The 12,220-nt window shown below is 34.5% G+C and overlaps 1 protein-coding gene across 1 annotated transcript; it reads right to left on the reverse strand.

The window, feature by feature from the left end:
* Positions 1–1,715: 1,715 nt before the first annotated feature.
* Positions 1,716–2,958, reverse strand: LOC109159278 (ethylene-responsive transcription factor 4-like). The gene has a single exon (XM_019307381.1). It carries the CDS (start codon positions 2,831–2,833, stop codon positions 2,045–2,047), a length of 789 nt encoding a protein of 262 aa, XP_019162926.1. The 5' UTR covers positions 2,834–2,958; the 3' UTR covers positions 1,716–2,044.
* Positions 2,959–12,220: the final 9,262 nt, after the last annotated feature.

A 12,220-nucleotide genomic window follows, 5' to 3' on the forward strand; every position in this document is an offset into this window, starting at 1 on the left:
ACAAACGTGGCGCCGAAGGATTTACATGTCTCTTTCCTGGTGTCCAAATTGTGGGGCCCGCGCTCCACTAACGCCCCCCGTCACCGCTACACCAAACGGCTTTGCACTTACGCAGCCCTACTTGCCGGCGGATGCTGTCTGTCTCTATCCGACACATCACCTCCCACCGTGGCAAACCAAAGCTTTTGAACGTAGGAAATAAATTAAATTAAAATTTCAAAAAAAAATAATGTGGCGGGACCTACCCCTTGTGGAAAATAATGGAGTTGAGTTCGCGAATAAGAAAAAGCAAGTAGAAATTGGTTTCCTTTCTCCATACCCCCTTTGAAAATTTCCTAATTACACTCAAGTCCTTAGAAGAACATTGCGCGGACTATAATAAATAATAATAATTTGTGCAATTTTTTTTTTTTTTGGGTTGTATTGCCACCCTTGAAAAAAAAAATATACTTTTTACATTTTGATAGATCGATTAAATAATATTTTTTTAAAAAACGAAATATTATTTGGAGAAAAATAGGGGGTAAATGTTTTTGTAGGTATCCCATAACGTGTCATATCGTACAAATTCCGTCAAATTTCATTAAATTTGAGTGGTGGAATAAAGAAATGAGTAAACGCCGGCAGCGCACCAGTGGGGTGTGTTGGGGGGGGGGGGGGGTGAGGTCATAGTAGTTAGCTGTGTTGAATTTGTCAGCAAGTACGTAATAAGAAGCATCAATTCTCTTCCATCTCCTATACTCTTTTCTATATTCCATCTTCTTTTCTTCTCAATTTCAATTTGGGAATTTTATATTTTTGGTGATAATTTATTAGTATTGTGCTACAGCTATATTAGCCTCCATACGTGCCACATTTCATGTTAGTGGTCCAACCAAACTCCCAAGATCACCAGACCATAAATAAAAAGTATATATGAATTTTAACATATTGAAGTAAAGAACTTTTATAAAAAATTAATTAATTAAACACTTATATTGACCATTTAACCAAATTAAATAATTAAAATTGATTGATAAGTTAATTATGTTATCAAACAGGTCTATAATAAAGTTTTAGCCTTTTAATATAAAACTTTATGTAACTGAAATTTAGATTTGTAAGAAAAATCTGCCGTGTAAATCACATTGGTATTTTTTATTTCTAATAGTTTTAAATAAAACTTTAGATTTATATCAATTACTAGAGAACTATCAGTCTACAGCGTAATATTATTTGACATTTATTTGTTATGTTTCAAGAAGAATAAAATAATGCGTTAAATTAACGTACACAAAAATTATACATGTAAGACTTTATACTAGAATTAAGGACGTGGGCGTTGTTTGACAAAAGTAGCTAATACGGAATAATTGGTATACGGAGAAGCAGTTGGGTGATAAAGATTTCCATCCATCCAAACGGAGCATAAAGCTTCTATTATTACAGCTTTATCTTTTGTTGCCGTCTCGTCCACTTTAAATAAGAAGAAAGAAAAATTCAGCCTCCAAAATGGGACGCACAGCACCACGTGGCCGCAAGTCCGGCCGACACTCTCTCTGTCTAAATTTATCTCAAACTAATCTTCTATGTACTAACACCTCGTACCCCACTGGTCCCTCACCGCCGGGTTGCCGCCAAATCCGGATCTTCCGGCGCCGACTACACTTGCCAGATTTCATGATAATAATTTTCTTTGTAATATAATGATTGTACAGATCTGTGTTCTTGTAACAAAAACTGGAAAACTGATCCGATTAAAGATGTAATTAAGATGAGAATTGCAGGCTCATCGGAAAGATGAGCGCTGGATAACAACAGCCGGAAACCATAAAGATTTTTCTCTGTTGCAAAAAGGGAGATCAGATCAATTTAAAGTATTCACATGATCGGCGTCATTCATGGATCGCCGGAATCACTCGCCGTTATCCTATATCCTACCACCTCTTTTTTGTTTTTTCCTTTTTTTGGTTTAATGAAAAAGGAAATTACACCTAAAATTAACCAAAAAAAAAACAAAAAACAAAAAACAAAAAAGATTTTTGAGAGATTGGAGTTGAGAATATCAAAGAGCGCCGGTTCCGAGACTCTCAGGCGGTGGGTGGTTGAGATCGAAATTGTTAATGGGCCCAACCTTTCGCGGTTCGCGATAGCCGACGTTCAAGTCAATGACCGATGAAGAGTCGGACTCGCTGTGGTCCCCGAAGTTGGCGTTGGTGGCGAAGAAATTGAGGGTCTCGGCTTGGCGGTTGAGAGGAGGGTTCACCGCCACGGCACGGGCAAGCGCGTTGAGATAAACTAACTGGCTGACGGGATAGACGCCAGCCGGGTACGCGCCGGGGACCATGTGAGGAACGACGCGGTGGGGGTTCGGTATCGGAAACATCACCGGTGCACGGCCGCCGAGGCTTAGATCCAGAGGCGACGAGTCCGCCATCACGGCGGGCGAGATACGACCGCCCCCGCCGCCGTCGCGGCTCGACGACTCAACAGTGCTGCTCGGGCTAGGACTCTGTCCGTTTCCGCCGGCGTTCTTCTCACAAACGCTATTCTTCACGACGCGTAATTGCGTGGCAAAATTGATCGGAAGGAGATCCTCCGGCACCGGAAAATTAGTCTTGGCCTTGGAACCCCGGAACTCCCTGGCCGCCTTATCGTAAGCCCTGGCCGCCTCCTCCGCCGTATCAAACGTCCCGAGCCAAACGCGGCTCTTCTTGCCGGGATCCCTGATCTCCGCCGCGTACCTCCCCCACGGCCTCTTCCTCACACCCCTAAAATGCACTTGCTCCTTCCGAATATCGTGCAACTTCGCCGCCGCAACCGCCATCGCCGTCCCCTTCTCCTTGGGAGCCATTCCAATTCCAACAAATATATATAATTATTATTATGCGCTCCGGGCGTGTAAATAAATTATGGGTGTGGGCTGCAGTGATAGAAACATGGAAATGAAGCGTACGGCTGTGAGACAAGAAAGGGGAGCGGGGTGATATATATATAGCACAAATTGTGAAGCAAAGGCTTTGACTGACAGGAAATAGCCGCCCCAAATGGCTAATTGTGGGACCCGGAAGGTGACGTGTAATGTCGAATTTGTTGACGGCACTACCTCACTGGAACACGTGGGGAATTGCGTACGTACATCTCTCTCACTACTGTCTACTCAATCAATCCGTATATATTGCAGTATTCCCAGCCTATAAGTGAGCTATGTATACATAAATACACAATATTTGTTATTATTATTTTAAATGTGAATTAAATTAAAATAATTCTTGGATTTTCATTGTATATATTTTTAATATCTTAATTTTTGATTATTTGATAAGCACATGATAGCATACCAGTCACCCTATCGAATTAAGCTAACGATTATTATTCGTATTCTTAACGGAATAGAGCATCAATTATGTAAAAATTACTTTTTTTTTTTTAAATTTTAAAAAAAAAAATGAATACTCGGTAGTTTATTCCGAGGTAAACATTTATGCTAGATTCCTTTTCAACTCCCATTGATATGTTTTAAATATGCTGTTGCTGTACAAGTATGAAAGTGGGTATTAAGAAAAGGATACGAAACAAAGACCATAACGGCTGTCCGGCCCGTTCCCAGCTTCTCGCCGCGTAATAGGGATCCGTTCCCATATTCCACACTAGCCCATGGTTTTGTCCAAAACCACCAGGTTTCTCATCACGCCAAACTTTTTACACCTATTCAGTGTAAAATGTAAATTACTCATTAAGTTATGTACACATTTATATAAATTCTAATTTTCTTTGTGAGACCCTAAGCTGTATTGATCAGACCTTAATTATATACTTTGTACCATACTCAGACTAATTTTCATTCGCATCGGGTTTGTCTAATTAAGGAGCAAAGTGTTGGTCAGATTGGTACTTTCAGATGAGAGAGGGTTCAAAAATTATCCATTTTTTTTTTCACTAAAGAATTCATAATTCATAATTACTATTCAATGTGTACTTTGAGTAAATTTAATTTTTATTGTCCAACTATCTCAAACTAAGAAGGCGAATAAGACACACTAATTGAGAATGCAACTTTAAATCGTGTGGTTATTATGTTAATTGTCTGATCAACTTGACTGATATTGTCGTCTATGTCTTTTGATTTTAACCAATGAGGAATGGATGATCGAGTTCATTTATGTTCTTGTAAATATTTTCTTTAAAATTTGGATTTATGGAAAAGAAGAAAAAAAAAAAAACAGTAGGGAAATGGTTCACAAGGTTGCTAGGTATATCTTTATCATGAAAATAATAACGAAATAAATTAGTTTTTGTAAAGAAGTTCAATTAGGTTATAGGATGAAGGCATTCAAAAAAAAAAAAAAAAAAAAAAAAAAAGGTTATAGGAAGAAGATATGGTCGGCAGATATGCGTGTGTGTGAAGAGGCACTTAGAATAATTATTACATTGTTAAGCGTTTATGATTATGATTTGTTTAAGGCCGCCATGCTGCCATTATTCAAAGCATTCTCGTAAAAAAGGTTGCCCCAAAGACATGTCGATTCCGTTAATTATTTAAATTTACAAGTTGCCCCCACCCTCTCAATTATTGTTTATTTTTTATTCCTAATTTAATTAGCTTATAATGCACTCGTGTTTCCCTCTCCAGCAGCCACATTTGCTGTACGCCCATCCTTCACATGTGTCATTACGCGTCCCAATTAACTAACTTTTCACTTTTTATCAAATTAATTACTGATTAATTAAACTTAAAAAATATTGGGTATAAACAACTCATATCCCATATGTTTGGCCTGCTAATACTGCGATTAAGTTAACATTTAGACAATGAGCATTTGATAATTAATTTATTTATTTCGAAATCTCAATGTTTAAGGAAACAATTAAACTCAAGAATGAATTCAGGCCTCAAAATAAATCCAAATATCCTTAACTTAATGGGAGGTCAGCTCAATAGTTCGGCTAGCAAATTCACATGAAGTGTTGTCAATATGTTTAGAGACAATTCATAAATTAACACAATAAAAAATTATTATGCACGTAAGTTAGACATGAATCTATTATTTAACATGGAGTTACGATTAGTTGATTTACTCAACTTTATTATAAGTACCAACAACTTGATTTGTATCGTATACAAATTTAAATGCATAATTTTCTTGTACAGAACTCAAAGATTTATTTATAGAAAAAAAAGGAAGAAAGAATAAAGAAATGTTGCCGTGGGTTTTGCTTCGTTCCTTTCTTAATTATTGGAGTGTAAAATAATCTACGTATAGACTCCAAGTAGCAAGAAAATCCCCTAGCAGCAAATGACCAACAGATCCTGCTTGCTGCTATTTGATTTTTTTAGAAGATTTTTTTCTTGTTTTTTATTTTGTTTTTTTTTTTTAAAAAAAAGAGAGAAAAATTTCATTGGTGATGTGGACAGACCAAACAACCACACCACCATGACTAAATTAACAACACGAATTAATTAATATTTAGTCGGACCAACCGATCGAATAAGATTCTGATAATCATCGATGTCTCCAAAATGATTTCTCGATCCTTAATTATTTTCGTTCGATCAAACGGCTCAAAAAGGTTTCCGAAAATTATTGCTGACTTTGGATAACATGATTGACTTTCCAGATACGTTATCAATATATTTTTTATTTTTATTTTCATTCAGCCGGCAGGCGGCAGCACATTACAACCAGAAGAAACGTATATCTTTCTTCTCTCTCTCTTTCTCCCAAATAAATAAATATATTTAAGACATTTATTAATTAATTATATGGGTTTCTTGGACCACACTGTTAAAGAAAAATAACGCTAAAATGTTGGGCGCATTTAGAACATGACCTATTTTGTGGTACCTGTCAACGCCACAATTTGACAATTGCGACGCGGTCGTTTTGTCAAGTTTCACGTTTAAGGTTTGGATGCGGTTTTTTTCTCGGTCTGGTGGCCTGTGAATTCCGCCGGTCATCGTTTCCGCGTTATAAGCATTCGGTTTGTATGTATTTACCAAAAAACAAAAATACATTTATTATGTTGGTAGACTAGAGTGCTTTGCCCGTGTGTGAAGACGATCACGGAAGAATGTCTATTGTAAGACACTGAGCTTGGCCCTCCTTTGGGTCCAAAAATAAAAATAAAAAATACATTATGATCAAGTGATAAAGTTGTGACTCTCCCAAACATAAGTAGTACTCAAAAAGAGGCAATTAACTTTAATTAAGTTGATCAAAAGATTGATTTGATAACCATAATGTTATAAGTTTAACCTTTTGTGAGAGCAGTCTATTGGCCTTCTTAATTTATGTCGGTTATATGCTAAATTACTTACTTGTTGTCCTTTGCCAGCTAGGGTCACAACCCGTGGTTTACCCAATGCGCAAATTAATATTGATGTGACAAGTACCAAGGTATACGATTGGGTTAGTAGTTCTATAGTTTTCTGTCAGTGATGAGATCCGTAAACGAAACAGGGTGCTCAGAAGCGCTTAATGTGTGAAAGGAGTCAAAAGGTCTTTCCTTCTAGCAATTAATGCACATTTTATAAGGCGACTATATCATGTCAAGTGTTCATATGAAATTGAAATTATAAGGTGATAGAGATGTGAGAATGACTATTCGTTTTTGTCCAGTGAGTATCTTCGAATTAATTGTGGCGCAAAAAGCTTAGTGACCGGTAATGTTAGGCTCTGTTTGGCAAATAAAACTAACTACACAACTAACTTAATTGAGATAACCTAAGAGTTTTGGTTGAGTGGAAGGAACTCATTAATCCAAGGCCAAGAGTTCGATTATTAGCTTTGGGTATAGAGCAGCCTTAGCTTAAATTTCCATGTCAGTTATTCTACTCAAAAGAGATGTCTACAAATCAACGAGGGAATTAATCACTGACTTCACTGTGTGTTCAACGGTGGAAACTCTGGGTACACCAAAACAAACTCAATTGGGGTTGGCATAAAATTCTTGGTTTCATACTTGTTTGACAAAATGCTAGGTGAGTTTAACGTGGTGGTCTGCAATGATGCATGGTGTCGCGTGGTGAGACCATATTCATTAATTACAAGCAGCTGAGATTAGTCAATTAATGATCCAAAGAGGCAGACAGCTAAGTGAAGTAATTAATGAATATAATCCATTTCAAGTATGAAACTTATTTAAAGCTTCTTCACTAAGCCCATTTTTGAGTGTTCAATTCCTTTACTGTACGAAAACAACACCTGATAAAGACGCTTCGCTTGATAGATAATCATGATATGCTCACAATTTTCTACGTTACATACATCTGAATTTGGCTCTTTCATATCACTATGGGGAAATTAAAGATTCTTCCTCCACACACCGACTGTTCATTTTATTCTTCTTTTATATGCATTGGGTTGTTAAAACTTGTTTCCACTGGCCATTTTCGTGTTCAGAATTCGGAACAATTTGATGGGCATTAAATTAAGTAGGTTTTGGAGGAGTTAGTAGATGTAGAATAGCTTCTCAAATAAGTTGAAATTAATATTTAAAGGGAAAAGGATCAAATAGGCCCTCGAACTTTAGCTTAAAAGTCAATTAGGCCCCTAAACTTTTTAAAGGTGCAATTACACCCATCAACAATTCATTTAAGTGCAATGAAACCCAAAAACAAATTAATGACCTGTTATCACAGGTCATTAGGGTTCAGGCCACCTTCCGGCAAAAAAAAAACAAAAAAGTGACCGGCGAAATTTTCGACAAAAGAAGTGACCGGCGAAATTTTCGACAAATCTGGGTTAGTTGCTGGTCACATTTTTTTTGTCGAAAAATTCGCTGGAAGGTGGCCTGAACCCTAATGACCTGTGATAGCAGGTCATTAACTTGTTTTTGCGTTTCATTGCACCTAAATGAATTGTTGATGGGTGTAATTGCACCTTTAAAAAGTTTAGGGGCCTAATTGACTTTTAAGCTAAAGTTCGATGGCCTATTTGACCCTTTTCCCATATTTAAATAATAACGTTAACGAGTGTTAGAGCATCCACATCAGTGGATATTATGGAGATAATGTCAGATGAATTATCTCGGGTGGGGATAATAACAAGTGTGGGGGGGAGTTATTGGTGGAGATACTTCTCCTGCAAATTCAAGGATAATGCAGAAAAAGAAGAAAAAGAAAGAGAAGAAAAAAGAGGCTGCAGCCCGCCCACACGGGCGCGTCAGGCGCGCCTGACCCATTTTTTTTTTGTTTTTTTTTTTTGTTTTTTAATATTTGATTTTGTTTTTTTTTTTATTTTTTTTTTTCCTCTCCTAATCACTTTTACATTATCGCCCAATTCTCCCCAACCATTATGGATGCTCTTAGGTCTAATTAAAAACTACTAGTTAAAAATTACTAAATGATGTTTATTGTATGTTAGAAAAGGTGGTATAGACAATAGAGTTGTAAAATCAGTCAAATCTAAGAATCATGAACTTTAAAACCACAACCTTAAAAAGATTAAGGCCCTGTTTGGTAAAATGGTTGTTAGCTGATAGCTGTTAACTGTTAGCTGATTGTGTTAATTAGAAGGTATAAATAGTTGATAACATTGGCTGATTATAGAAAAATGTTTGGTAAATTAGCTGTTAGCTGATAGCTGTTTGGTATAATTTATTTTCTCAAAAAGCTAATTGAAAAAGTTGCTTGGAGTAGCTTTTTTAATTTTAGCCTTTTGAAGTTGCAAAAAGTTAATTAACCAAACGTTTAACTAAATCAAACAATTAATAGTAGTCAAATAAGCCAAAATTGACCTATAGGCCAATTTTTTTACCAAACAAGTCCTAAGGATACTTGGTAATATTTTTTCAATTGAGTAAAGTAACATATGTATAGAAATCTTAAGCCAAAAACTTCGATCCTCTATTAACTTTACATAGGTATTAGATTGGCGATAAAATAAAAGAATTTAAACCGAAAAAAATGTGGTTGCATTTTGATAAATATTTTGATCTTTAAAGAGTATTGACTAACACTACAAAGTGCATTGATAAACATTACAAATACCACTTCATTTTTAAAAAAAGATTTACATGTATTAGAGTCATTGATATTATCCAGATTAATAGCTGATATTTACCTAAGGAATGGTTTTCACAAGATACACACACGAAGATGGGTTTGAAACCATAACTTTCTATCTGAATATATGTTATTGATTTTTTTAAGGAACTAAATTTATTAAATCCCTTATTTTTTATAACTCTAATATCCTGGATCTTATGAATCCACGGATAGTTATGCTGTGCATCCGTATACACCATGCATGGTACATACGGATGTCAAAACGACGTCGTTTTATTAAAAAACGCGCGTCTCCCCTTTAAAAAAATTCAGATTCGATTCCCAGCAACAACATTATATTGTTCATTCATTCTGGAATTTTAGTTCATAGATTATAGAATTATAGTTCATTGATTATGGAATTATAGTTCATCGATTATGGAATTATAGTTCATCGATTATGAAATTTTAGTTTATAGATTATGGAATTTTAGTTCATTCATTCTAAAATTTTTAGTTCATAGATTAGATTATGGAATTATAGTTCATCGATTATGGAATTATAGTTCATCGGTTATGGAATTATAGTTCATCGATTATGGAATTTTAGTTCATATGTTGTTGCTGGGAATCGAACCTGATTTTTTTTTTCTTTAAGGGGAGACGCGCGTTTATTAAAACGACGTCGTTTTTGCATCCGCATGCACCAAGTAAATATGAGTTGTTTAAATTATTTTAGGCCTCCTGCTACGTGTATGACAAATTTTACAAAGGAACATCTTTATGTAGCAGTGTGGTCCATAAAGTAAATATGATTTTAATTACACTTCAGTTTTATTTGACAATATTGCTTTGTCTTCAGTTTCATTTTCTCCCTGGATTAGTTTCATTATAGCAACACCAACTATCATTTTAATTCTACTACAGTTTCATTTAACTATATACATTATTGCATGAGCTCTATTTTGTAGTTTCATTTTTCACACACACTAGTTTCATTATAACAATACTACAATATCATTTTAATTATACTACAGTTTCATTTGACAATATATACGTTGCTGAATAAATTCTACTTGTTAGTTTCATTTTTCACACACACTAGTTTCATTATAGAAACACTGAAGTATCATTTTAATTGTACTTGATGAATATATTGTAAATGGAGCAAACCGACTCGGGAAGACGGAGCGAGGAATATGGAGTGGACCCTAGGTTGAATCCCGTGCTCGACCCGACCTCGGCCTAGGCCATAACCAGGCGCCTCGGCAGGTCAAGCTGCGGCTTTGGTCTCGGTCCGAATGCTGTCAAAAAGGAGATGCAACCTCCCCACCGCGTTAGGGGTCCGGTTAGAGGGTTTTCTATGTATAAATATCCTCCATTTTGTCTCATTAAGACATATTCTATCTCTTTTGTCCTAAACTACTCTTGTAATACCATTACATACCATTGTAATAGCTTGACAACTACATTGTTAATACAACATTTGGTCTCCGCAATCCTACAATACTTGTTTTTGCCTATTTTTCCTATCCAATTACATTATCCATTATTTATTGGGTTTGTTAATTCGGTCCACCCGAATTAATTAAATCCATCAGTACTACAATTTTATTCGTCAATTATGATTCACACAGCACTCTGTGGACCATGATCCACTGTATAACAATTTTACATGTATTAGGCTGGTTTCTTCTTTTGTTTCAAAGGTTATTAGCCCGATAACAAATTTATTTTAATCGACTAAACATTATAAATCAAACTGATTTAAGAACCAAAAATATCTTGTTCTCGGCCCAATATGTGGTTTATGGCATATAATTGCTTTTGCGCCCGATGTTCTCAGCCTGTGAAGCTTATTAGTCGTAACTCGGTCCATTTCAAGGCCCATGTAATATGTCATTTAACCCATGAACACTGACCCAATCACTACGGAAATGTTTACGAATTTAGAACTCAAAAGGGGGGAAATTATATCGTGCACAAGGACGCATAATGTATGTCATTTTGTATCTTTTCGCGTGTCTGTTGTTAATTTCTTTAAAAAAAAATCATATTTTAAATGTACAGAATTGTATAATAGAATACACAGAATTTTATATCCGAAAACACAAAATTTTATAACTGAAAATTCCCATGTTTTAAATGTACAGAATTATATAATAGAATGCATAGAATTTTATACCTGAAAATATAGAATTTTATAACTAAAAATTTCATGTTTTCGAATGTACATAATTATATAATAGAATGCACAGAATTTTATACCTGAAAATACAGAACTTACCAAAACAACGTTGTTTTGCGAGGTGCGGGACGCACATTGCTATGTGCGCCCTGGTGCACGGTATAACGATTGCAAAAGGGGTTAAAAAATAAAAAAGTCAAATAAGTCATCATCTTATTAGTAATTGTACAATTAAACCTGTGAACTAAAAAAATGTTTAAATTAAACTCTTGAACTTGTAAAAAGAAAAAAAAAAAAAAACCACAATTATCACTTTTAGCTCTTTAACTTGTAAAAAGAAAAAAAGCACAATTAACACTTTTAGCAAATTACAAAAGTAATGTGTTGAATGGCATGCCATTAGGTGATTTGGCATTAAGTTTAGTATTTTTTTTTGAACTGACGTGGCATAATAATAATAATAATAATAATAATAATAATAATAATAATTATTATTATTATTATTATTATTATTATTATTATTATTATTATTATTATTATTGATGATTGATATTTAAAAATTAAAAATTAAAAATTAAAATTTAAAAGAAATTGGACTTCCATCATAGTTGAAGGATGGAAATTATGTTTTTCCCCCTAATTTTTTATAAAAATTTAAATTGTTTAATGTATTATTATTATTATTATTATTATTATTATTATTATTATTATTATTATTATTATTATTATTATTATTATTTTACCATATCAGGTCTAAAAAAATATGTTGTTCTGCTCCAAATCATCTAAAACGTCAAATGGCATGTCTAGTCAATAGATTTTCATGCTAAAAGTGTTAATTACATTTTTTATAAGTTTAAAAGTGTAATTGAAACTTTTTAAATTAGAGGGTTAATTGCGTTTTTTTTTTTTTTGAGCCAAAGAGGGTTAATTGCGTTATGCATATTAATTTGAGGGTTTATTTGATATTTTGAAGAACAGAATAATATTGTGTTGCGACGTGGCAGAAAAAGTCAAAGTCAGCTAGTCTACTTGCAAGCTATAAATTATAAATAATGTATGTC

The sequence above is a fragment of the Ipomoea nil genome, unplaced genomic scaffold (assembly GCF_001879475.1).
Source record: "Ipomoea nil cultivar Tokyo-kokei standard unplaced genomic scaffold, Asagao_1.1 scaffold2826, whole genome shotgun sequence".
Taxonomy (NCBI): domain Eukaryota; kingdom Viridiplantae; phylum Streptophyta; class Magnoliopsida; order Solanales; family Convolvulaceae; genus Ipomoea; species Ipomoea nil.

What these genes read in the sequence shown, in the direction of transcription:
- LOC109159278 (XM_019307381.1), bottom strand. Translation starts at nt 2,833, where the DNA reads ATGGCTCCCAAGGAGAAGGGGACGGCGATGGCGGTTGCGGCGGCGAAG.